Here is a 27,244-nt window from a genome sequence, read left to right on the forward strand (position 1 = left end):
TACAAAAAAATATTTATTTCCATTTTGTTGAAACGCGAAACAATCCGACCTATCACATCGTCATTAAATAAAAGTTATGCCAATTAGAAGAACTCGTCAGCCGACAGCCATGATTTCGACACTCGACGAAACTTATTGCACGTTATTATCACATTCCGTCCAAGGCACTGAATACTGATGGTTTAGACTTGGTGTTTGGTGAACGTAAGGAATACCTAAAATACCAAAAGGCTCAAACAGTGCTGATCGCGTTACTCACCGCGACACCCACCTGCTCCAAACTGCTTTGTCCCAGTGAATAATCCTCAATGTTTAAGTCCCTCCTCTTCCCCTCCTCCAAAATACCAAACATTCTGGACCACGGTATATCCCTGTCCGTGACATAATAAGTCAGCAGTTCTTCGTGTTTCTCCCTTAGCACCGCACTTCTGAAATTGTCCCTGATAAACCTCTCGATTTGTTCGGTGTTTGAATGTTCGTCTGCGGCGCTGTTTTCGGGTTTCTTGATTTTGATCGTTATCGTGTACCCCTCGGCGAACTTGCTCTTCAAATGCTGCGTCGATCCCAAGCACTTGAAGTTTCCGTTCACCATTATCGCCAGCCTCGTACAGAGAGCCTCGCATTCTTCCATGCTGTGCGACGTCAGAACTATGCACTTGCCGCTGTCCCTCACTTTGCAGAGGGCGTTCCATAGATACCTCTTGGTTGCCGGATCCATACCTGAAAATTTCAACAATCAAACGGTGGCGATCGTAACCCTCCGACTCGTGAACATAAACCGGTGAGAATCGTATCCAGCGGAATTGTGAAACACCATGACTAGCAGTCTGGCTAGATTTCTGAAATGTTCCTAAATTAAGTTTACAACCGTAATAACGAGAGTTCCAATTGACGACAGAAAATTGGAAAGCCTAGTAGATTATGATGTGAAGTTATTTTTTATATTTTAATTATTCTGATATTCTGTTTACATACGAGGATGGGTCGCATACGTCACAGGCCTGACATAGAGATGGCGCTTCAGTGTATTTTTTTATCGGCCATATAACATTAATTAGTATTCATGTCATGGACTTGTGGTGAAAGCACAATTGAGATTTGGAAAAAAAAACTTTTACCACGCCTTTTCAAATAAAAGATAAGATGACATCTTATCTTATTTCACCATGACAATGCACCAGGAGATTCTTCTATCATAGGCATGGGGGGGGGGGCAAAGATTTGAGGGCAACGCGTATGTTAGTACTGCTGAATACCGATAGTTTGAGGGATTCGACGTTTCGCTTTACAACTAAATTAGAGCACTGATATAAAAAATGCATTAGTCTCTCTGGGGACTATCTGGTATCGAGCTATATAATCCCAAAATTGGCACGCAAATTAGGAACGTCGAGGCTAGTAGCATACTACTTAAGGCCTGTAGACTATTTTTAAAAATATTAAAGTATTATATACCCATTTCCCCCCACAAAAGCTTGCCAATTGCATGTGTTAAAGATTTTAATAGATTTTTTTTGGTAATTGTACTTAATTGCTAATTGAATAACTGACCTGTGGTCGGCTCGTCGAAGTACAAAACCGGCGGATTGCCGATGAGGGCGAGGGACGTACTCAGCTTCCTCTTGTTGCCGCCACTCAGCTCTTTGACTTTCTTGTCCAGGTGTCTGAAGAAGTCGAACTCGCGGGCCAAATGTTCCGCTACAAAATTGCACTCGTCCGACCGCAGACCCCTCAACAACCCGAATATTTTTAGAGTTTCCCTTGCCGTGAGGTCGTCGAGGAGGGCGTCGAACTGGGGACAGTATCCGACCCGTTTCTGTACGTTTTCGATGTCGTTTTTCACGCTGAAGCTGTCGATCCAGGCGTCACCGTACGTAATCCGAACATCCCCCGTCATCATTTTGAACGTGGTGGTTTTACCGGCTCCGTTAACCCCCAAGAGGCCGAAGCACTCGTACCGGTTTATGCCCAAAGATAATCCGTTAACGGCGACGTGGTTCTTGTAGTACTTGGTGAGATCTTTCAACACCAGGGTGTACTTGCGGAGCAGTTCGTCCTGCGGCGTGCCCGATATTTTGTTTTTCTCGTTAGCCACGTCATCGTCCTCGTCAGGGACGGGTTTCGGGTGTTTGGAGGAATATTTTTGCGTCACTCTGTAGATAATTTTGGAAAACACCTGGTACGCGACGACGAGAAGAACGGCGAACAAGACGGTGCCGACGGTGAAGGAATAAGTGAGGTTACGACCGATACCGGGCGTGTCCCATTTGAAATAATTACTGTCGAGGCCTGAAATTGAGATATGTGAGATATCTTGAACCTTCACCTCGAATATTTTTTTTCTCCTCATGAAATGCAGATAGAACCGCCCGCTTTTGAGTCAATTTATACATTTTGCCTAATGTTTATTGTTATCTATTAATTTTTTTTTCAAAGATGACTATTTCTTGTTTCAAATAAAATGGGCGAACATTTCTTCTAACTGCATATTTGTTGTATTAATCAACGACATTGGCTGTTCCTGGAATTTTGCTTGGGATGACTTGATATCTCACTGATAATTTCAGAATTTGACGTCGTTCAACAATTTCTTGTAAAGTAAAAATTAGAAACACTTAAAATAATATCTTTTTAATCTTCTGTTAGCGGATAATTTAAAAAGCCCATTATCATTTAAATTTACGTAACTCAATAGACTGCCACCAAGGTAACGTCATTTTCGAGTCATAAGTGATCGCGACTCGTCAGTGGTCCGAAAAACACGTCAAATTGACGTCAAAAAAGGAGGCCTTATTAAAATCACCAAAATGACGTCAGATTAATAAAAACTATTATCAAATTCTTCTATTTTAAACCATGGCGAAGGAGAATATATTTGTAGGATATCCAATATTAATATATCTTGGTTATTTATTTATTTATTTTTTTAAGAAAAATGTTAAATACAAATGAGATGAAAAGAAACAATTGATAATTATTTTCAAATATACAGCGTGATTCATAAATGTGTGCAAAATCAAACTTATATGGTTTAAATGGAACACCCTGCGTATTATGACATTAATAGGTATTCCGTTTTATATTCAATCGGCCAATGTAGGGTGACTATACCGAGTGTTTTCGGTTATATGGCCATTTTTTCGCCAAAAATGCCCTGTGTTTAATACCCTAAATTTTTGACGCCGTTTGCGACAGCTGTAATTTTATTATGCCAACAATATTATAAAATGGTACAGTCTGTACTTGTCTTGAAGTAAATTCGAATTGTTTATACAGGGTGAGTCAAAATGAAAAATGATAATTTTTAAATTTAAATTAAATTAAATTAAAAAAAAGGGTTTCTTAACATTCATTAACTATAATTCTCCATTTTCCGCAACCACAAAAGATGTTCTACGTAATTTAATTTACTTTACTTACATTAATTTAATTTCGATTTTCCCCATTCCAAAAAGAAAAAAAAACAATTAAAAAATCATTATATTTTTCAGCAGTAATGACCAAAATCTGGCTGAGTTTAAGTTAATCATTCGTTTGAGACATTAGTAGGTCAAATTCGTCATTTGTTGACTAGTTAATGACGTCATTTTGACGATCCTCTGCTACCTCGAACATTGACGACCATAAAGTTTTTTTTTTTAATTTTACCTTCACAATATGCTCTTATCTCAGGCGATTCATTGAGACATTCCTCGTTGGTCGCGTTCGGGATGGTTTGCCTGCAAGTGTCGTAAAAGAAGTCGCAGATATAGTTGTAACTGTAAAGCGTGTAGGAGTCTCGAATGCCAGTGGCAAGCGAATAATGCGGAATCACTAGGAATATCCAATCGAGGATTCTGCCCACGTATTCCAGATCCAACCCGTCCGTGTTCAATACCTGGACGATCAAAAACGCGGCGCAACCGGTGAATATACTGAAGAGGGTCATTCGGGTGAAACCGGTAGATGGGACTTCGAAGCAAAAACCGGCGAAGTAGATGAATGGCAACATCGCCCAACCAAAGTACAGCAAAATAACGAACATTCGTCCTATAATAATAAATAAACTTGTACTAACCATCAAAAATTTTTTCTTTTGCAATACACTGATACGGACATCTTAATTATTTTGTTTTTTTGCAACAAATTCGTACAACTGGCAATCTATTATCAACCTAAGTACTAACCAAGAAAAAAAAGAGATAACTTTGTTGACATTTGATTAGTAATAACTAGTACTACTTAGAGGAGAGGTATTTAAATCTAATTGATCGTTAAGCAATACATTTGAATGTCTCATTTTGTTAATCTAAATGGCTTCCAATAAATTTAATTTTCTACTTTTTGTGGCTGTGTGTAATATATCAAAATTGTCGTCAAAAATGTGTTTTTCTGTGTTTAAGTGTGTAGCATAATTAGAATCTAGACTATTGTTTTTATATACATATATATATATATATATATATATATATATATATATATATATATATATATATATATATATATATATATATATATATATATATATATATATATATATATATATATATATATATATATATATATATATATATATATATATATATATATATATATATATATATATATATATATATATATATATATATGTATTGACTTAATGTAATTTAAAAAAGAATTCAATTGTCTGTCCGTTCCAACAAAGCAAGCAAAGACATCGTCCACATGTCTATAACACCATAAAAAACTTTTACTTAAAGGATGTTCTAGTATGATATTTTCCAGATTATCTTCTTCCAAACCTTCTTTAGAGATATAAATCTGTCCATTAAATTCAAAATATTTTTGGTCTAAAGATACTGTTAAGCAATCTAATAAATTTCACCAATGGGTTAACCTGTTTCCGAGTTAGGGTAAAATCTACTAAATCTACCACATCCATAGGTGGAATACTGGGAAATAAGTTTTGTACATCAAAAGACAATAGAGTTGCGTTAGAAGGGATTTTGATATCTTTAATTTTGTTGATCAATTCAAAAGAATTTTTTATTGCAAATTTTGGTTTAAAATCTGTCTGGAACTTTAAAATATTTACTAATTTTGTAGAGAGTTTAACTGCTGGCGCTGTTATATAAGACACCACCGGTCTAATGGGCATATCTTGTTTTTGTAATTTAACTAAAGAATATAATTTGGATTTTGTGGATTGATAATTGTTAAAAAATATTTGTCTTTGTCACTAAATAGTGTGGAGTTAGTAATTACATCCTTGACTTGTCTTTGATATAACTCAGTTGGGTCGTGTTTGATACAAAGGAAAAGTTCTGGTTTAAGAGTACTACTTAGGTTCAATATTTCAATAATATTTCAATATTTTTAAAAAAAACGATCTTTAATTTTTTTCCAACAAATGTTTGCCTCGAAACAATGTACGGTTTAGAATTTAAACGCAATGAAAATAAATATGCAATGTCGAAATTTCTTGTTTTACCTCGAAATTTTGAAATGTCATGTTTAAACTCGAAATTTTAGTGATAGTCATTTATTTTCGTGGTGTAATTTTTCTCGTATCACATATTTTTCATAAATTTTATGTTATCGTTTATTCCCTGAAAGTTTCAGAAAATCATTCTCAGAATAACAGTCTAGTATTGATGTTCATCCAAGAAATCGCGCACTGCGCCCTCTGCCGCGTACATGCAGAAGACATTATTTTTTTTCGCCTTTAAAGAACAATCAAGGTGTCAGGATATTATAAAAGTATTTCTCCCTGGACTCTGTGCAACATCTATTAAAACAATTATCCAAAGCGGGGATAATAAAAGCAATAAATAATATAAGTAATTATAAGGATTTACCGACCTATTTCGCTGAAAGTTTTGAAGCCGCCCTCTTGGAAACAAACGAGCGTCACCAAATATACCGCGATCGTTATGAAATACGTCAGAAGGTCGCAGATCAAGTGGGTGATCCAAAACACGTAAACTTTGACACCCGAGACGAACTGCAAATGCTTCGCCTTGCTGACGCGTTCCCGCACAATGAAGATGATGTAGAACGACGAGACGAACGCCATGCTGAACGCCACGTTGAAAGCCAACTGAAAACCCATGTTTTCGCCGCTTGACAAACGGAAAACCTGAAAACACAAATAGAGCCAAAATAAATAATATTCAATGATAAAGATACACAAAAAGTTCCAAATAACTGGATGTCGAAAACAACTTTTGGCTAATACTCCTTTTTATTCACTTCCTCAGTAGATAGAGGTTTGAATTAAAATAAAATTGTGACAGTCTACAGTGTTGACAATTTTGTGAAAATTTTATTACTACATATTGCAGAGCATACCTATGTAGACAAATTTTTTCATTTTTTGTTTTCATTTGTTCAGAGCAAATAACCAGAAATTGAAAAGTCAGCCAATGTAATGGATGACATTTTAAGAGCCGCGGATGACGGAAAAATTACCCTTATGGCACACCTAGACTGTACCAAAGCATTCGATAATGCAGATAATGCATTGAAAACAAAATTATAAAAATATACTTTTCCTGTTATAGGTCAAGCGTTCGCCTGGGCTGTCAAATCATGTGCCGAGATCGAAATAAATTCTTTTTCACTGAAACACTCACTATTTTTAAATCCCAAGACATGTAGTATTACGCTTTTTGGAAGAAAAAATGATATGGATCTCATGTTCATAATTTAAATATTAGATTTAGAGGTGCCATAACTCCTAATCCTATTTGAGCGTGGATTTTCCTTTGATATTGCTAAATTGTAAAATAGTCTTCCTAATAACTTCAAAGCCCTGACTCCAAGTATATTTAAATTTTATGCTTTCAGATATTTTTGCGAAAAGTAAAATTTAAAAAAAAAAACAAACGTGAGCAAAATAGGATACATTAGTAAATGTGAGAAGAAGTAATTTTTTTTCTGTTATTGTGCTATCGCTGTCGCCATAAAAAAAGAGGTATTGTTTCTCAATCCTTTGGGTTAAATAGATCAGGGTGGCCAACATACTGATGTTATCCATATCTGGATTTCACCCATTTCTGTGTATGTATATATATACATTCATTTTGTAAAAGAAAACGGTTATTTGAGGAAAGAATTTATACACAGAAATAAAGACATATTATTATTATTATTATTATTATTATTATTATTTTTATTATTTTTATTATTATTATTATTATTATTATTAATATTATTATTATTATTTACATACTTTTATTACTTATATTATTTATATATTTATATCATGTTTGAAAATAGGTGTCTTGACGTCAGAGCCTAGAATTGATATGCATGCACAGAATAGAAAGAATCGTAACATCTTAAGTAAACAATTGAAACGCAAAAATGGCAAAGGGGGTAGTGCCAAAATTACATTTTTCAGATAACCAAGAAAAACTGTTGCCTGTTAAATTAACAACAAAGGTGATAACTGTCCGTTTTTTTTTTAAATAATACACATATTCCTTCCTCCGCTTGTAGTAAGAGGCCGTTAATTATTACTAGTACGACTCACAAACTTTTATTTTTGAAATATTATCTCAAAAAAATCTATTCCGATTTCGAAAGAAATTTGTATGTGTTTCACGAGGTATCCACACTTGGATTCCAAAAGTTTTACATGTCTGGATTCGAAAATGATATCCAGAAATGACATTTGAATCCACTAGACAGCATGTTACTGTAAACGAGAAATATATTAGAATACCATAAGATGAGATTTGTAAATCTGCGGCTTTTGATAATGTTTTTTCCATTGCTTTGCGATAATATGCAAATTTGTTGAATTAAAAAAGCAGAATAACAAAGAATGGGGATTTGGGACATTTATTGAGCGACTTTACAGTTTGACTGTCACACTGTGAGCCCATTGCCCATACTAGGTTGCATTAATTCGATTATATTCTAGTAACTTAAAAACCTTTAAAAAAGTATATTATTTATTATTATTATACATTGCTGGTAAATAATAATACAATGTTTTTTCAATTTTCCAGCGTTGCCACATTAGTATTTTTCGGAGTATATTTTAAAAATATACCAAAACTAGAATAAAAAAAATTGGAAACATTTTGCAATTACAGCACAGTTTTATTCAAAAAGCTTCTGCAGTCACGTGAAACAATTTAACTGTATTTAAGGAAACAGAAAAAATACTAGTTAACAAATTCCAAATATATGAACTATTTACCCAAATTAAATTAACTTATTGAAAATATAACTATATTATATATAACTAAAACTTAAGGGATACGAAAAAGCATTAGAATTGGCTTATAAATAAGCTTTTGGTAAAGATGTTTTCCACTTAACATAATTTTTTAACCCTGAAACCCACTAGGTAAATTATAATTTTAGTCATTCTCGCTGTCATGACATGTCAGACTCACTACCCATACACTCAAAGTCATATTTGGAGGTCTCCGAAAAACAGTCAAAAAAACAAAAGTAGTCTTGCAATTTTGAGTTTAAACGTGTGTATAAAATGAAAACAATATGTATAAAAAAAATGCATTATAATTGGCTCATTGCGTAAGCAATACATGCGATAAACAACTTTAAGAGCATATTAATGGTTAATATTTTTATCACTCAGAGGTTGACATTTTTAACTGGCATAAGTTTTACGATTATTTGCCACATTTTTGGCTAACAGTTTTTAGTAGTTTACACCCTTGCCTAATAAAAAATGTATATTTTAGCTTGGCACTCGTTGGCCTTCATATTTTTCTAACTCTATAGAATTTAAAAAATTAAATATTAATGGTACTTATCCGGTCACTTCTTGTCAAATCGCAGAAAAACACAAACATTCCACATTGCATGTACAGGTGTAAACTAATTAACAGGACTGACATCAGTTGTCAAACACTTAAAGCGGCATTTGTTTTCAAGGCCAACTAAGCCGTTTAAAAAGTACGAAAACTTCGTTATTTTATTGAAGCGATTGCAATAAAAATAGACTTTCTTTTAAACATCTGATATTGCGCCTTCATAAAAAATTCTAGTTAAAATATTTTTAGAAAGCAACACTGTTTTTACATGTTTCAGTATGTTCTTAATTTGAAAACATTGACAAATTTTGCATTTTTAATTATGACGTATTGCAACCTAGTTTATGCATGGGGCCCACAGTGTGTCACATTTATTTTCTAGAAGTTGGTAGTAATACTAATACTAATATATATACTAATACACACCATGTTGCAAATGTCATTTAATGAATAAAATTGGTGACTCACTTGCGTTTGTAGGCTGAACGGTAACGGATAATTAACAAAATCTATCCCGCAGTCGGTGCAGTTCAGCATCACCCTGTACATCGTGTTCAAAGCGTGGGCCAGCGCGATGGCGGGGGTGTGGTAGGGGTCGTTATTGAAATACGCCGTAAAATCCGGTCCGAACGTGTAATTGTCATTCGAAACGGACGAGTCGCCGAGCGAGGCGCCTATTACGTAGTGACGCCTCACCAAATTGGGTACGTCTCTTGTCTGAAAAACGATTTGAAAAATTGCAAAAGATGAAATCAATGTTTAGAAAGTATAATTTATTCTACGCTAACTAGATGTGCACTTGAAAAAATGTACTTGGATTTATAGACAGTTATAGATACACCGTTATTATTGTTATTATTATCATTATTATGTCACTCTTTCACTGAGATAACTTACCAACAGGCATTTAAATTATAAATAGAAACGAAGCCTCCTATTTCAAATTCTACTGTAACTTTTTTTTTCATCGACTGGCACATTTATGTAAAAAAATATATTTATGTTTTAGAAGAAAACAAAAATTAATCTTACATTAAGAAAGATGTACGCATTCAAACTGAAATTAATACTGCAGTCAGAACGTTCAAATTAATTCATTCATTTGTTTATGGCTCAGTACATTCACTTCCAAGATTAATATTGTTAATTAGTTTACAAAAAACACCTATTATGTCAATTGCTATTTTAACGGGTACTTATACTTATAAATAAAATATATATTTATAATATAATTATAAATAATAAATATAATTATAAAAACAATTATCAGAAAAAGAAATTTTTAATTTTTTCCCTTGTATTTTAAACCATTTAACTAATTATTCTAATAAAAGCTATCGAATATTTAAATTTATTTTTATTAACACGTCAAAGACACATCAAAGCTCCGACAGAGAGTGCGGCAACTTTTATTTTAATCCTGTGGTAGAGACACTTCTAGACAAAGTAAGCTTACGTATTACTTTTGTAAAATCGGAAATAAATGTGCTAGAAAAGAAATACTAAAATCAAGTAATTTGGTTTTCCTAAAATATATCTGATAATTTAATTTTGGGTAACCCACCATACGTGTATGATAGTTAAAACTGTATACATTTCTGCCTCTGCAGGGGCGACCTTGTGGAGTAAAACCCATCCCAACAGTGTGTGCACTATATTTCTGGTCGAAGTATAAGATTTCACTCCCACTTACCAGATTCATCATGGACTCCCGGATACTTCGCACCGTTTCAGTGGTCGACCCCACTACGTCTTGATAAGCGTTAGCATATCGCTTAACGAGGGCATTTTGCGAATTTACTTCGATCAAACTTATCGATCCGGAAAACCTGTCCAGATCCAGAGCCATGGGGGGTAGGTCGAGGTTCGCGCCGCTGTTTTTGCTCACGGCCATCGTGATTATGAGGAATATCATGGGAATGGCGATCTGGATCAACGACAATATCCACGATCTTAGTGTCGACAATATTTTCTTGATGAACATGGCCTTGAACTGATTTCTCACTAGTTCGAAGTGGGTCGTGTGAGCGTTCGATCCAATTTCCACTGAAACCGACATTATTTCATTAAATTAATCACCCCCCACAACCCCGCAGCGCAGATGATTTGTTGGCCATATTGTAAGGATTTTTCTTTCCATAGCACACTAAATTAGCAAATAAAAAACTCAACTTTTCATAATTTTCAATATTGACCAAAATAATGGAAAAACTAAAAATGCGGATTTTCTCATGGAATTTGCGATGTTATAATTTAAACCTTTTCCGATATCTCTAACGTGTGGGCCGCGCTTAAAATTTGAATATTTACTTGAAAATGTCAAAATCAAGAGATCTCCATTTAATTCTATAAAGAATTGACCTGTGCATTTTGCATCAGCAAGTTTTTCTTCTCAAAAATGTTATCCTAAGTTTTTAGAAAATGATTCATGCAGAAAAACTTCACCTCATTCTTTAACCCGATTTGATAAAAAAAAAATGTCCTTCAAACAAAAGAAACCATTTTAGATTATTTTGAACAGTATTTACGCAAGTGCAGAACAAAAAACAAGATATTTTAATTGCGTGTTTTTTTTTTGTATGATTTTTAGCATAAAGGAGAGTCAGAAGTTAAATTAATTTGACACATTGTGTCAGACACTAACCAAACCCTACCTTTCGTTTGAGGACCATCGGGACTCGATAAATGGTAGTTCCCGTTCTCGATTGTTCCGTTCTGCACTTCGTTATTGTACATTTCCTCTTGTCCGTGATCCGCGCCGACCCTGCGACATAAACCATAACGATCCGGCTCGAAGGACCAACCGATCACTTACTTCATAAACACCTCTTCCAGAGTCGTCAGCGATATACCGTAACTGTTCACACCCAGTTCGGTAGTTTTTGTCTCCAGATCCCTCAGCATCGGTTCGAACACGTACGACTGATTTTCCGACAACAAGTACGTCAATTCTGATCCAATGTTGCTCTCGATCTGTAAACCGCAGAAGTTACATTTGACGGCCATATTCTACAGTGTGGGAAGTACTTCGATGTTCGGAATGTGTCTCCTCAGTACTTCGGTGACCCGCATAGGATCGCAGTCGGCGGATTTGTCCATGATCAGATGGTACCCGGCACCGAACTTCTTCTTCAGGAAGAAAGAAGAGCCGCAGCACTGCAATTCGCCACCGGCCATGATAGCGATCCTATCTCCCAGCAGATCCGCCTCGTCCATAAAATGGGTAGTCAGCAGCACCGTCCTTCCTACAAGAATAGAACGCGTTACAAAAAAAAAACACCACCACGCGGCCATCGTGAAAGTACCCGTTTTTTGGTTGAGCAGCAAGTCCCACAACGCTCTTCTCGCAGAAGGGTCCATTCCGGCAGTGGGCTCGTCCAGCATCACCACCTTCGAGTTTCCGCACAACGCGATGCCGACGCACAACTTCCTCTTCATGCCGCCAGATAGCGTGGTTGATTTTTCGTTTCTCTGCAAATTTATATACGTGGTTTTTATGGCCTACAAAAATCATCAAGTGCAACAATTTGATATACTTTTCCTAAAGCTTAAGCTCAAAATCAAAAAACAAATGTTTGAAAAATATATTCAAATATACAGATACAAATATATCAAAAATACCTTCTAAATGAATAAGTCAAAAAATAAAGATTAAATTACGACACTTTTTGAAAATGTGGATTTGGAAATTAGAGTTATGGTTTCGAGATAAGTATTGAACTGTTTATTCAAGAAAATATTAGCAACATTATTAACCAAATATTTACTTAGTCCTTAAGTTCAAAAAAAAAATGGTAGGTAGATACAGGAGGTTCCACTGAAAAAATCAACATCAAAATCAAAATCAAATCAATCAAAATAGTTTTATTGCTAAAATCACAGCTACTTTGGCTAACATGAGTTGACACCTGTAAATTAAGATTAGCTCTAAAATTGCAATCTCCAGTCGCAAAGGAAAAAGTTAAGAGAAAAGTTGATATGTGGTCGTGTGTTCCTAGATATTTCTAATAAATTTGAGATGCGACTTCTAAAGAACATTGATTCATATATATTTTTACTTTTTAAAGAGTACATAATACAGATATTTTTGGAAAAAATATTACCTACGTTAGGCCGCTGCAATCTGAATGGATTTTGATCATTTTAGGAAAATGAAATTGTGAGGTTTAAAAGTGGATAGGTCAAGGATATGGGTAAGTTAATAGGAGAGTCGTCCATTAGAAACAGCTTAATGGCTTTTAGTCAGCATGATATTTGTTTGATCGATAGATAAGACTGATATCTTAATGATATTACCTTAAAACAAATATAAAAATTGAAATATGTGTAAATTAATAGGAGATTCGTCGATTAGAAACAGCTTAATGGCTTTTGGTCAGCATGATATTTGTTCGATCGATATAGGACTGATATCTTAGCGATATTACCTTAAAACAAATATAAAAATTGAAATGGTCGAAATCTATTTTTATAAAAAGTAAGCAAATTTTACGAACCATATTGAAATGTTGAGAATATATTTTTATAAATATTAAATTTGGAATTAATATATCAAACTAATTGTAAAGTATTCCAGTTGTAACTGAAAAATTTTGTTAGATGAAAGTTTACAACGTACCACTAAATGTACACATTTTTAGAAAAACCTGAAAAACTAGCAATGATATCAAGAACATCTCGAAATTTTCGTCTGGTACGTACCGCCCCTTGTACCCAAGTACCCTTTATTTAAAAATTAATGTATGTGGTTTTGCTTAGAACGCCCCAACCACCGCTTGAATTTTACCATATAATTATTTATTTGCCTAACCAAATGCACAAGCACATTGTCACCACAGTATATAGTAAAACAAAATATAAAATTTTCTTTGCTCACACCACTCACACACTCCCTCAGCAATCATTCAATACCCCAAAAAATACATGGTTTTACTCAACAATTTTTTTTTGAATTTTTAAATTTGCTTTCATTTGTAATAAGTCTAGTAAAGCCTGGCAACTCAACCCGTTACGTGATTTAGTGACATAAACTATGAACTTTAGTAGTTAATTCTACCAATATACCAATACCAAGTGGTCAAAGAAAAAAGTAAGGTACTTACCTTGGGTTGGAGCTCGAGAAGTTCAACGTATCTGTCAATTTCCTCCTTGGTGTCCTTCTCCTTGACTCCTTTCAGTTTACTGAAAAAGTACAAGTGTTCGGCGACGGTCAGCTCGTCGAAGATGATATTGTGTTGCGGGCACAACCCCAGACTCTCCCTCACTCCGTCCATGTTGGTTCTGATGTCGTACCCGCCGACCACCGCGGTACCGCTCGAAGGCGTGATCATCCCGGTCAGCATCGACATGGTGGTCGTTTTTCCGGCACCGTTGTGGCCCAAGAGAACGGTGATCTGTCCCTCGTACATGTTTAACGACAGATTCCTCACCGCAGCTTTCTGACCGAACGCTTTGCGCAGGTTACGAATTTTGATACCGGCGTGGAGATTTCGCGGTTCCTTTTCGAAATATTCTTTTTCGTTGACCGCCTCGTCGGCGAAGTCTTCCACAGCTGAAACCCGCCCCCTCAGGCTTTAATAAACTCTAAAGATATAGAATTCTTTCCCTTTTGGAGCAACATTGTTTTCGTTAAAAATATTAATTAAAACATCAAATTTTCCACTTACATTTTTTTTTTTTTTCAAAATTTCCGCCCTAATATTAAAACCTATTTCAAAAGATCTTAAACTAACTTTTTAACGTTAATTTAACTTTGACTATACCACATTGGATGTTATCGTCACCATTCGTGCCCCATCTTTTTAATTAAAAGTATCAAATAAAATATATAAAAAATAAATTACACGAGATGCCATTGTCATTTTTTTTAATATATTAAAATAGCTGCCCAATTCTTAAGTTAGTTTAATTTGTTTAATTTTAATTTAACTTTGAAGTTATCAAATTAATGTTCTATCGCGACCATTCGAGCACCATCTCTTTGATTAAAAGTATCAAATAAAATATCCAATTACAAAGGTAGGAGAATTCAAAAATCATCCAAAAATTAAAGATCATGTTTGCTGTAAGCTAACTATTTTGGGATGGCCAAGGGAGTGAGTGGTGTAGTCACAATCTAAAACTAATTTTTCTGATAAACTTTTATTGAAAATATTTTTTTTTTCAAAAATACAGTTTTTGATAATACCATTTCGAATTTTATTTAAGAAAAGGCAGGAAGAGATCAAGCTTTCATTCACAGATGGCTTCAAAACTAATGAAAGTATGGGAGTCTGCAACTATTCGGAACATCCAAAGCTCAATGCATGACATCAAACTCTGTGCAACAATACTTACACAGATAACATTGAAGGCTTTAAAATCCTATAAGTCTATGTACATCCAACGCCGTAATAGAATGTCAAGGGGTCATAAGTTATAAAAAAAATTTTGGTTGGACCAAAAATCACCACAACCTCACAAATACGAGGGCAGCGCCAAAATTTCCCGGTCTGAATATGAAAGAAACACAGTAGAGTAACAATTTTGTATTATTTTTTAATATAATTCCCCTTAACTTCAATACACTTATTACATCTCTTTATTAACAACTCAATCACTTAAAAAAAATATTCTATTGGTTTGTCTGCACAGTGAGTTAAAACAGCTTCTTTTAACTCAACTTCGTCGTTAAACCGCCGTCCACATAAGTCCTTTTTCAAATATCCAAACAAATATAGGGCGGATGACCTATCTGTTGGAACTCAAGCTCTAAAATGGCCGCTTGTGCAACACCAGCAGTATAGACAGGTGCATTATCCTGCAAAAGGCGCACGCCTCTGGTCAGTTTTCCTCGACGTTTTATATGTATGCAGTCTCGCAATTTATGTAATAATGTTGCGTAATATTTACCATTGACAGTGGTATTAGTTTCTTTAAAATGTATAAAAAAAAATCCTTCACAATCCCAAAAGATCTTGTCCATCACATTTTTTGTTGACTAGCAGACTCTGAATTTTCTTGGAGGTGCTTCACCCTTACGACGCCATTCCATTGATTCTTTTTTCGATAGGGGGTCATAATAGAGAACCATAGTTTCATCTCCCGTCGCAATAGTTTCTATCACAGGTTTCGGTTCCGACCCACAGAGTTCCAAAAAAGACTCGACACTGCGTTGTTTTCGGAGTAGCCGAAGGGTTTTTAGGAACCCATCTTGCACTAACCTTATGCATACCGTGTACCAGAAAGCTTAGTAATTTCTGAGATTTCTTGACCTTTAAACGCCATCACTCAATACCACCTCTTCCACAATCGGAACAATATCTTCCGTTGTGACTTCCACTGGTCGATCAGTTCTAGAATCATCTTCAAGGGACTCCTGCCCAATTAGAAAACGTTTTGTCCATTCTTTCACTACAGAATACGAAGGAGAACCATCCAGCCTTTCTTTAATAATTTTAGGTGCTAACCCTTCTTTTGTCAAAAACTTTATGACTGCTCTATACTCAATTTGCGTTATGTGCGACATTTTTTCGGACACGTCTTGTTTAAAATGCTGTCGATAAAAAACTATTTGACGCAAGACCTCATTTTTTTTTCGCAGCCTACTAGGACATATATTTAAAAGAAGACACAGTTTCATCGTGATACTGGAAATGCATCTATGTCATTTACCTGTCTGATTAGATCGTCCGCACCAAAAGCTCGAAGTGAACGGGAAGTACCAGGGCTGAGGCACGCCATATTCGCCGGGGAAAACAGCTTCGATGTAGAGAGCTATCAAGAGATATAGCACCGAGTCGACGGCAAGCATCACCGTCAAGAATCCAAGGGTTAGATCGTCGTCGGGAGTCACGGGGCTCCACAGGTTGCTCCACTGCACTCCTAGGTATAAAAATAACATAGCCGTCAATTTTCAATGATAGATAGGGCCTTATATTCAAGGGATGCTTTCTGCAACTAACAAATAAGAATATCTTAGAAAAGGAGTGAAGAGCCTCTTGTTATTGCGTCAGGTTTTAATGTTTCTATTATTTTTATGTATAAAACTTAAATTAATCTCTTGGGCAGGGTGGGAAGTATACCCACCGTCTCCAGTTCCCTCGAATCGTATCATCAACTGGAAGCCGAAAGCCATCGCCGAGTTCGAAGCGAAACTGGCTATCACCTTGGAGGAGTAAGACAGCGTGTCGTAGTTTTGGGCCATGAACAAGTACGGGGCGTAAGTTATAAACCAGGCGAGACCCGCTATGGTGGCGGCCGTGTTTGCTGCGAACGATAGACGATTGCGCGAAACGCTAGATGGCGCGGAACGAAAGTCGTTTACCCTTCGAGAAAAAGACGCTGACTACGAAGCAAAACGTGATCGTCGCGCAGATGTAAAAGAACAGAAAAATGAACATCAGCGACGGATTCGCGAATGTAAAAACGGTACTGTCGGTGTTGCTGTACCATTTGACTTTCAGAAGGATCACCATCAAAACGATCGATATCAGCAGGTAGCACAAGGACTTGGCGAACCAGGCCGTCCAGTGGAGCCAGCCCGGTAAACCCATTATTTTCATCGCTTCCTGTGAAAATATCGAGAAACGTAAACCATATGACTGAAAATTCCAAAAATATATAGGTGTTTCAGAAATAAATATACCTAGATGAAAAGCAGGGTTCTTTGAATAAAAATATTGCGAATTGGATAACTTTCTTCAGTCTTCAACTTACTAAAACCGTTCATAATCTTCCGAATTATTAATGGTTTCCGGATCGAAGTTTTCGGTGAATCGCTGACGTACTGCGTTGGCCTTTTACAAGAAATCAGCATTTGGTTTTTGTCACCAACATTCAGTTTTTGACCACTTACAAACTCTTTAAGAAACAAGTTGTCATTAGTATTTTTTTAGGAAAAAGTTGTCGAAACCAGAAATTAACACAAAAACCCAAATACAGTTTTGCATATAGCGCCTACGCTAATTGGAACCGAAAAATGATACGTGCGGACCCTAGAAAACCCGACATACCCGAAGATTCAAGATTTTCGCGCGCCGACCGGATCACACAAACAATTCAATTCAAGTTTTCCCGCCAAGAAGAGACGTAAATTAACTCCTGACAAGAAAAATATCAATCAAAAAGCGCTAACTAGTTTATTTCATAAAAACTTCTTTTATTTTTCAATATTTAGCAATGCTTTAAAAGAGCGAATGTCTAGAACTTTAAAATTGGCGTCTGCACGTCAGTCCTAAATTTAATTTTATTAAGAGGATTATTTTTATTTAGATTAGAAAGCCGATAGTGATGCGCTTGATCTTTGGAATTGCGAATGACGTTTCTACTTAATTGTCTGATTGATCGTGTGCCAGGAAAACGGTGGCAGATGTTCGGATTTTTTTTTATGTAAATGTCCATATTTCACAAAAGGTTTGACGCATTTTACTGAACCTGGAGTTGTTAAAGAAAGGGTTTTTTCCTTGACCATTAATGGTGCTATAAGTGACGTGATTGCCACCGGGTGGGGTTTCCTGATATAATCGCAGACAAATTGGATTTTGTTTTCTTTGTTTCAAGGAAACTTCCACTGCCTACTGTAACTATTTACACATCTGTTCTTGTCACTAATAATTTCCACATTTACGTTTCCATATTAAGCGTTCCATCACAAAATACGCTTGACCACAACCTTCCAAAAAAAATGAGTCCGAAAGCTACCCCACACCCGCCACTACTTCCTTACCACATATCAAAAGTTATTAAGAAATATCACGTCAAAACCAGATTTTGCCACTGACAAAATTGAGATACAGCATTCAATGCATATGCTGCAAAGAATACGTTGGAAAAACAGCACGAAAAACATTAAGAATCACAGCGACATAATCATAAAACCGAACATGAAATCTTATTCTTCTACCATAGAAAAATGCGAGAATCGATGAAGATCTCTAACATTTCTGAATCTGTACATTTTACTACATAAATAATTATTTAAAAAAAAAATTGCTTAGTCTTCAACAGTTTTTTTTTAGTTGACCCAATAGTGATAAAGATGTATTAATTTTATTTGACTGGGTTATTTGACCATCTAATGGGGTAAAAAAAGTTATTTATCCTTTTTCTCTTGTATAATCAAAGACCTAAATAACAAAAAAATAAAAATAAATACAAGACATTCAAATTTTTAGTAGTCATATGAACCGGAACCTATTTTCATATAATTTAAACAACTAACATTTTATACGACGCTCTTGTCATGAACACAATATCATCCAAAAAAACTGTGAAACTTCGTGAAAAAAAAATGGATCCTAACGTTTGTGCTGATAAACGTTTGCAGTTCTACTACAATTATAATAAATCAAATTTTTTCCTTCCACCCCGACCCGATAGTCGAAAAAGTTGGAGGACTTCTGGTACCCCGACCCCACCGAACCGACCACTTACTTTCAACTGCTTCTCTTTTTCTTGCGTGATGGTCTTGACGGTGTTGATGCAAGTGTAGACGAAACTCAACATTATTATCATCCCGACAAAGGATTCCAAAGCGGTAAGAAGCATGTCGTCGTACCACGAAGCGTGAGGAAATCTTCGCATCGTAATTAGCGGTAAATATGGCGGCAAGGCAGCCGCTAGTTCCGAAAAATCGGTTAGAGACACGTTCAAACGTTCCAAGATTATCAGCAAACTGGTGATATGCTGCAGACCCAGGAAGCCCTCGCGATAATAATCTAAATGTTGGGTTTTGAGAACAATTGTAACTTGCAAACGGCCGCCACTTACATGGCGTCGCTCCCGTGCTAGAATTGGGGGACCGAGGGCCAGCTGTCTGGAAAATCGGATACACCAAGTTGGTCAACCAGTTTTGGCTGTTTACGCCATAGCTCGAGCCTCCGGACCGAAGTTCCGAGGGAAAACTACAAACAGATATACTCCGGTAAGCACTAAACTTTTAAATATCAAAAATTAGTTACAATTGCGAATTTCTAATATCGTAATCACTTTGAATTTCAGTCAGTTCAAGAATAAATATGGTAAAAGAAAATTGAAAATAATATATGAAAATTTGTATCAGAATAGAGTTTTTGATGTATCTTATATTTTACAGGGTAGTATGTACAGAGTGTACCTTCGTTTCGACAACACCGTGTCTTTATCAAATGTATCGATATTGACATTTGATAAAACAATTGCCATGCCAAAATATATAATTTCGTGAAAATCTGAATATTTAGTACTTATTTATTTTAACAACATTAGTCTTAGTATTATAAAAATTCCTTATTAAAAAAAAATGAATGAATACGTATAATTACATTCAATCATTTTAATTTAATTTTATTAATTTTAATTTAATCATGCGACTATTATTGAAATAGAATATCCAAATTTAATGTTGCAACAAGATGGCGCTGCTTTTCGTGAAAGTGCAGATCAATAAATTTTTAAATGGAAATTTTAGACAAGGAGCCCGGATTTCAACCCACTGCCATTCCTTTCGGGGGGCACGTTCAAAGAAATAGTATACAAAAATAGGCCCACAAAATAATAAATATAATTAATTAATTTAATAATTTATTTAATAAATAAATTATTAAAAATATTAAACGCTTTCGGGTTAATTGCATTAATATTACCTCGGAATTGATAAAAATCAATGTTCATATATATCGGTGTATTCGTCATTTAAAGGGGTATTCGAAAATGCAAAAATATACCGCGTATTATTTTTAATTTATATCGTTTAAATATATTTATATGGAAAGGCCAAACAAGCAGAAACTTGGAATTCGAAAGTAAGGAAAATTGACAAATGCAGATCTGAACTCTGTCGATCCTTATCGGCTTACCGTATAGCGAGGCTCAGGCGATCAGGTAAGTGATCGCTGTTAGCTATGTCGTCGCTGAATTGCAATCCAGCGAAGGTCGTGTTAGCGCTGTGAGTGACGAAATAATTTTCGAGCTCTTGGGCGTTTTGCAGGGCCGCCACGTCGATGCCCCACAACCTCAAAGGGTTCATCGCCCTATCCAACGCTGTATTTTTGGGCGAGTACACGAGACCGAAGTTCGTGACATCCCTAGAAATCCATCAAGTTTGAACTATCTGACTAGGGCACCATCTATTCCAGACTTGCCTCAAATTCAAATCGTTCTGTTCCCCTTGTCTAGAACATAACGCTATGGGAATGGGCAACGTGCAAAACGGCTGGAATTCCACGGGACCGCGTGGTTTCGGATCCACCAAACTCCTTATAACCACTAGTATTATGGAGAATAGCACTGGTGCGATTATTTCTATGATTGTCTGCAGTGGTTTCCTGTACTGGAGGAGCCAGTTCTTCCACATGAGCAGCCGAAATTTATCAAATTTGTTGCCCATCGTTTCTATAAACATACGAAACTAGATAGAGAAATAAGCCTCTTCGTGAATCAATCATTTTATCGACTTTCACACTACACAAACCAGAACAACAACAATAGCAAAGTTAGGCAAATTAATATTTTTCGGAGTAACTATTGATGATACTCTTAAATGGGAATATCACTGCAAAATGCAAATGCAAATATCTTCACATCGCAAAAAAAATAGAATTAGATTTATGGCTGAAATCTCAAAATTTACCTCGGGTGGTTTATATTTTTCAAAAAATCGAATTTTAACTGTGTCGTCTATATACTGCAATGTTATACGTTCTAAATCATTATTTTCAATATCTTTTCAGGGTAACTTTGTGACATCATATCTTTATTAAGAATCTTGCGCATATTGAATAATAGAGATTTGCATCAGATTTCAAAGTTGGCGGGCTCGTTAAACATTTACGCGCAATTGTCTAATCTAATTAGATAGTCTTTATTAACACGTAATGAGTTAAAACATCGTTTGCGATTTAATTTGGTCGTGTTAGAGATAAGATATCGAACTAGAAGTGCGAGTGCTAATGAAACGAACATGGTTCGGGCACACCAACATAAAATGAAATATTCGTTAAAAATCACGACACCTATAGTTGAACAAGCATGACTACCAGAGATATAGAGAGATATAATACAGAAACTTATGAAGCAACGATGAAAGAAGAGCTCACTTTTAACCAATGAACTTGCGACATTCAGATCGTCAATAAGTTCGGATGCGGCATTTTTACGGCAACATTTTCTCAAAATATGCCTAGATCTCGTTAAATGTTCTGAGGAAACGAGTTAAGTGTGCGAAAATCGCTGTTTAGGAAGAAAACTGCGGCGGTGCGTGCCGCGCATGAAGGTTTATCGTCTACGATTAGTTATGCGCATGCGCGAGTCATTGCAAAACCCTCAAACATCCCGCGTTCAACCAATAAGACCGTGCGGCTTCCAATATATCGCATTTTTCGGCCGTATTTTGACGAAAAGGCAAAATGACCCATCACTTATGCCAGGTGCAGCACTGTATATAAAATAAAAAAAGAAAATAAAATAAAAAGGGAGATAGGACTGAGTTGATGATGAGCGGACGTTTTTGGGTTTAAATTATTGCGTCTAAATTGGGTTTTTAATTCGTATCATAGGATCGTAGGATTCAAATCGCAACAACAACTTTCCAAACATCGATCGATAGTTCATTGTAAAGTAAAAGTAAATATATCATGTACATCTAAAATAATAACTTTTTTCATAATATTTATTTGTGTTAGTATTAGGATTTAAACATATAAATCCATCAAAATAAAGATCTAATATTTCCATACCGAAAAAACGTCTTATCAGATTTTATCGTCCAAGTAACCAAAACATTTTGCGCTTGTTATTATTATTGTATTAATCGAGTTGAGTACGTCCCTGTCGATTACGTCTTGCGTAGCTTGCTACTGTGCCAAATCACGAAGGAAAATACAAGTGGAGCATTCAAAATTCGTCAATTCACTCACCTACGGGCGTGCTGTTATAACTGTCCCTATCATTGTTTCTTATCAAATCGTAAGGATAATTTGCCGAATTACTCATTTTGTTTACACAGTATTAACTGAATATATTCGCGTAAATCTGTGCGCAGTTGTTTAAACAATTGTCAGCGGTTTTGAGGTTAACTATAGTTAATAGCCGGGATCGGCACGAGTGGATTAGAAACGAAATCAGTTTCCGGGAACTGAATTTGATCATGCACACCCGTATGACGAGGCCATCTATTATTTACATCCACTTGGTTCTATGAAACCAGCGGTCTTCGAAATTTTAATCGTTAACGATTAAATATTAATACACGTCTAGATGAGTTTTATTAAATGACGTTGCTCTAACGTCCGTGACCTCTCTTTAATAAATAAACCCTTAAAGCGTAATAGGTCTGGCAAACAGGGCAGGAATAACGTCGAATTTTCAACTAAATTTCAAGCGGATATAAAGTATTTTTAGATTAAGGTAACAGTAACGTTGTCATTGTGTTGCCAAGTTTCGTTTCAGTAAATCGTGGAAATAAGGATTTACATAGAAAAAAAAAGATTTATTTTTTTAAAACACCCCAAAAATGATGGATTTTGTTCACATTCAGACGTCGTCCTCTGTGTGAATTGAAAAAAGTTGGTCCGCTAAAATCAACACAATTAATAAGTAGAAAAATAATGTTTGTGGTTTTTTCCTAAGACTTCTTCATGTATTTAATAGAATCAAGAATATATCGGAAGAGTAGTTATGAAAATTTCAGATAATGAGTATTTGCAATGGGATTCGGTTTTTTTTGCGCAGTACGTTAAATTAGCCATAAACTCGCCAATAGCATCATTAATCTTACTAATTTATACGAAAATAAAGATTAACTTTATCGCTTCGGTTATCGGTACGGAAATAATGTTCACTTTGTCGAAATTACATCCTGTGACGTCAACGTAAAAAGCTTTCAAACATCGGACATGACGTGGCAACGCTATAAGCCGCGATCAGGCAGACATTCACGGAAGTTTCAGTTTGTTGAATTAAGTTGCACAAAGAAAAATAAAAATTATCATTTAGACCATTTTATCAGATGAATTAAGATGAAAAATTATCTCTCAGATTATTTAGTAGCATTTATTTTTAATCCTTTATATCTGGCAAATTGCACGAGTTGGGTTTAATGTAATTTTATGTAGAGTATGAACCAAATAAGATGCCAGGCGCGTCATCAACCGCTTATCATCCATCTCCCATTAAAATATATCTCTTTTTGTGGCACAAAATCGATATTGCAATGGCGGCTAGGCTGTAAGTATGGAAAATGTTATGTTTGTAACATATAAACATATTTCATGATAATTAAAAACGCGAATGTGTTATCCAAAGTAATTTTGGTTAGTTTAAATAACTTCTTAGATCTTATTATTCAAGTAAAATGTTAACTCGAATATTTATACAAAGCAACAACATTTTATAACATTCTTCTTATCCGAAATACGATTATGCTGCATTTAGCATTCAACTCGTATTCAGCAAAAACTGCAATAAATATTCTGAGATCAACTAAGGAATAGCACGGTTTTAAGTATTAACATATCGATTTTGTTTCTTCAGGTAAAGTCCACACTTAACTGGTTTTAGGCTTAAGTTTTAAGCCGTTTGTATTTTTGTAGTTTACGTGACTTGGGACATACATTTTAATGCTGGTTTTGAATATAAAATGAAACCATTACCAAATTAGGAATAATATTAACTTTAAATCAGTGCATCAAGGTGGGTATTTATTTTACTTCCTAAATAAAGGTTTGGCAACATCGAAAAAGGCCTTACAGGATGAGTGCCACGTCACAACTGCCGTCTCAGGATTATATCGTGGAGATTATCGATATATTTTTTATTTTATCAATTATCACGCCTGGGCCATCTTCCCAGCTGGTTTGCACTCTATCAACGTACACATAATATAAAAGCAATGCAAATAAAGACAAAAAAATCACCCCAACTTCGAAGAGTTAATGATAACATCATTAACATCTTTTGGGGACTAAACAATAGAATTTTATAGAATAAAAATCAATAATCCTTATATCAATTAAACACTATATCGTTCTTTCATGGACTATAACAAACCTTCGAAAACGCGAAGATGTGTGGCAAACGTAGAATGACGGAACCACCAAACTAAATCTCGAAAACTTCTGACATCGTTAACGCATCCAAAACTATCGAAAATTTATTGTAAAATTTATATTCACTTCGTGCCTATCCATTTCCATATTGATTGAGTAACGGCTTGATTACCAGTCGGCTTTTAAGGAGCGCTATACTGGGTGGTCACATATACGTTAATTTAGAATAGACGAGACGTTTATATACAGGAATAGCCATTCCGTTAAAAAAAAAAATAGATGCGATAGATGGAGAAAAGTGAGAAAAGTAAATTTAATAAAATACAAAATTCCCAAATACATTGACCAATCGTACTAGACGGCGATGTCAGATTTATGTAGGTTTCCTTAAAGCACAATACTTAAAATACTAAAAAACTTTAGACACTTAATTTAATTTTACAAAATTTTGCAGCTAATATATAGGGAAATTTAAGTTAAATTAGGAAGTTCTATATCGGAAAACACTTGTTCGACATATTAGGACCTTTTAATATGTCAAATGGATCTTGGAATGTAGCCTGGGTCCGGTTCTGTGCCAAGGTAACCGTCGTGGAATGAAAGTAAATATAATACAACCAAAAGTATAGTGTATTTATTGCTTTGACGTTTAAAGTATCCCATCCCAACACATGTTTATTCTGCATTACGTAGGTCTTGACTGAGATGGTCCGTTTTACATTTTTACATTTTACATATTTTCGATTAAATAGAAGCGGTTATTTTAACATCAAAATTTCGTATTTCGTATTTCTGTAAGAAAATGAAAAAACAACTTCTGGAATTATTACATAAAACATTTTATTAAAGACTACAAAATCAATTCCTTGTATATTTAACCCGATTGAGTTGAAAGCGCATATAAGAAGAAATAACAATGCAAATGGAACGTAATAAATTGTTACTTTTTATGTACATGTTTCCAGAATTGCTGGGAGAAAAGGTTGAAAACGTACTTATATCCCGCTTGTTGGTGTAGGTAGAAAAATTTCTATGGCGGTCCTGGAATGGTTACGGGTAATGGTCTGCTCTATATTTATGGTCTAAGTATACTAGAAAATGACAAAGTTGTCGGGTCATGATTAAAACTTAACTTAGTTTTCATTCTCTCTCCTGTTCGGCGTTGCCTGTTTTACGATATTTCAGATGAAACGGCACCTAGTTTTGGATATCTTCAACATTTAACGTTTATGAAGGAAACAGTATGCAATTACTACCATTCAAGAGGCGAAAGGGTTAAGTTATGGTACTGTTCTGTTCTTGGACAGTAAAAAATGTTGTTCTAGGAGAATTTGTCGCAAAACTTTTGCGCGTTGAGGATTCGAACCAGACGTTGACGTACATCTTTATCGTTAAACTATTTTATCTGTCGATTACATTGAATGCCAATTGTTTATCTTTCCCTTGAAATGCGTTTTGAAAACAATTTTGCAGTAACTTTTCTATTTTTTTTTAATGAAATCACTGCGTGTGATGCTTTCATGACCTGATTTTCGAGATTTTTTCCGAATGTTACGGATAACGACACGTAAATTGCAGGCGAGTGAAGACAAGATATCAAGACCTACCTTTCGTATCGCTATCTCATATTTTATACCCGAAATTTGTCCCGAAATCGCGGCAGACGCGTCTTGGAAGGTTAGAAACGCTGAAAAACTGAAAATAGAGTTGAACTTCACCTTGACACGACGGAAAACGCGCGCGCTGCGACGGGAAAACTACGAGACTCCGTCCGACGACGAAAATCGTTACATTAACGAGTTTGTGTTACAATTTTCGCTTTTATTTTCCCTTATCTGATTTTCGTACTCCAATCGATATGCCTACTGATACCGTTCTGCGTAATCCACGAATCGTATTTCATTTTGCTTATGACTATCTAAGCCTGTAACAGACTAGTAAAGAATTGACTAGTGAAAGTTGATAGTATGTATAAATAGTAGTCCAAACTACCCCACCCCCACATTCTTTAATTCTGTAAAAGAAGTTTTTCGTATTTTTTATATCACCAACAACTATTTTCACTAACAGCGAATATACCATATGGAAAATTTGCATAGATTTCTATCCTTTAGCGCCGCAACATAGCAAGCCGAATATTAAGCCATCATATAAACTGTAATTATTGCAATTCATTAAAATTAAGATAAGCAACACGAAAAAAAAGAAGAAGAGTTGTGCGAGAAGAAAGAGGTGGTACAGACAAATGGAGTCGAATTTTGGAATCACTTGATTTACTATAAATAATCATTTAACAGACAGCGTGACGATAAACTTAGTTAACCTTGAATCCTGACGGGTCGCCAGAAGAAAGTTTTATTTTTCATAAAAAAAATTAAATTAAATCTTTTACAGTAGTATGTTAACTACTATTAACTCAGCTTATTATCTGTGTAAAACCGTGTTCAAAGATCCAATCATGGAGTTCAAGGACCGTTCAATGACGTC

General features: G+C 35.2%; 1 protein-coding gene across 4 annotated transcripts; it reads right to left on the reverse strand.

The window, feature by feature from the left end:
• LOC132697685 (phospholipid-transporting ATPase ABCA3) lies at positions 1-26,630 on the reverse strand. 4 transcript variants are annotated; one of them, XM_060663243.1, is made up of 20 exons: positions 22,628-22,831; positions 20,855-21,104; positions 20,570-20,797; positions 19,503-19,636; positions 19,167-19,450; positions 17,059-17,302; positions 16,821-17,000; positions 16,407-16,616; positions 13,856-14,304; positions 12,059-12,224; positions 11,781-11,998; positions 11,569-11,726; positions 11,408-11,517; positions 10,447-10,799; positions 9,222-9,470; positions 5,821-6,097; positions 3,649-4,029; positions 1,552-2,289; positions 272-720; positions 1-215 (listed from the first exon to the last, which is right to left on the reverse strand). In XM_060663243.1, exons 1-20 carry the CDS (start codon positions 22,701-22,703, stop codon positions 183-185), a joined length of 5,187 nt encoding a protein of 1,728 aa, XP_060519226.1. In that variant the 5' UTR covers positions 22,704-22,831; the 3' UTR covers positions 1-182. The 4 variants fall into 4 exon arrangements, with proteins under 4 accessions (XP_060519226.1, XP_060519227.1, XP_060519228.1 ...); XM_060663244.1 differs by lacking the exon at positions 22,628-22,831 and adding an exon at positions 26,365-26,630 and having other exon boundaries at positions 11,781-12,224; XM_060663245.1 differs by lacking the exon at positions 22,628-22,831 and adding an exon at positions 26,476-26,628 and having other exon boundaries at positions 11,781-12,224.
• Positions 26,631-27,244: the final 614 nt, after the last annotated feature.

This window comes from Cylas formicarius, unplaced genomic scaffold, assembly GCF_029955315.1.
Source record: "Cylas formicarius isolate icCylForm1 unplaced genomic scaffold, icCylForm1.1 PGA_scaffold_2__14_contigs__length_35257938, whole genome shotgun sequence".
NCBI classification, from domain to species: domain Eukaryota; kingdom Metazoa; phylum Arthropoda; class Insecta; order Coleoptera; family Brentidae; genus Cylas; species Cylas formicarius.

Bases quoted from the DNA above. Each gene is read 5' to 3' on its own strand.
- LOC132697685 (XM_060663242.1), bottom strand. From the start codon at position 22,703: ATGAGTAATTCGGCAAATTATCCTTACGATTTGATAAGAAACAATGAT. The intron at 16,617-16,820 runs GTGGGTATACTT...TTTTATACCTAG, and splicing joins ATTCGAGGGAACTGGAGACG to GAGTGCAGTGGAGCAACCTG. The intron at 216-271 runs GTGGGTGTCGCG...TTGGTATTTTAG, and splicing joins GACAAAGCAGTTTGGAGCAG to GTATTCCTTACGTTCACCAA.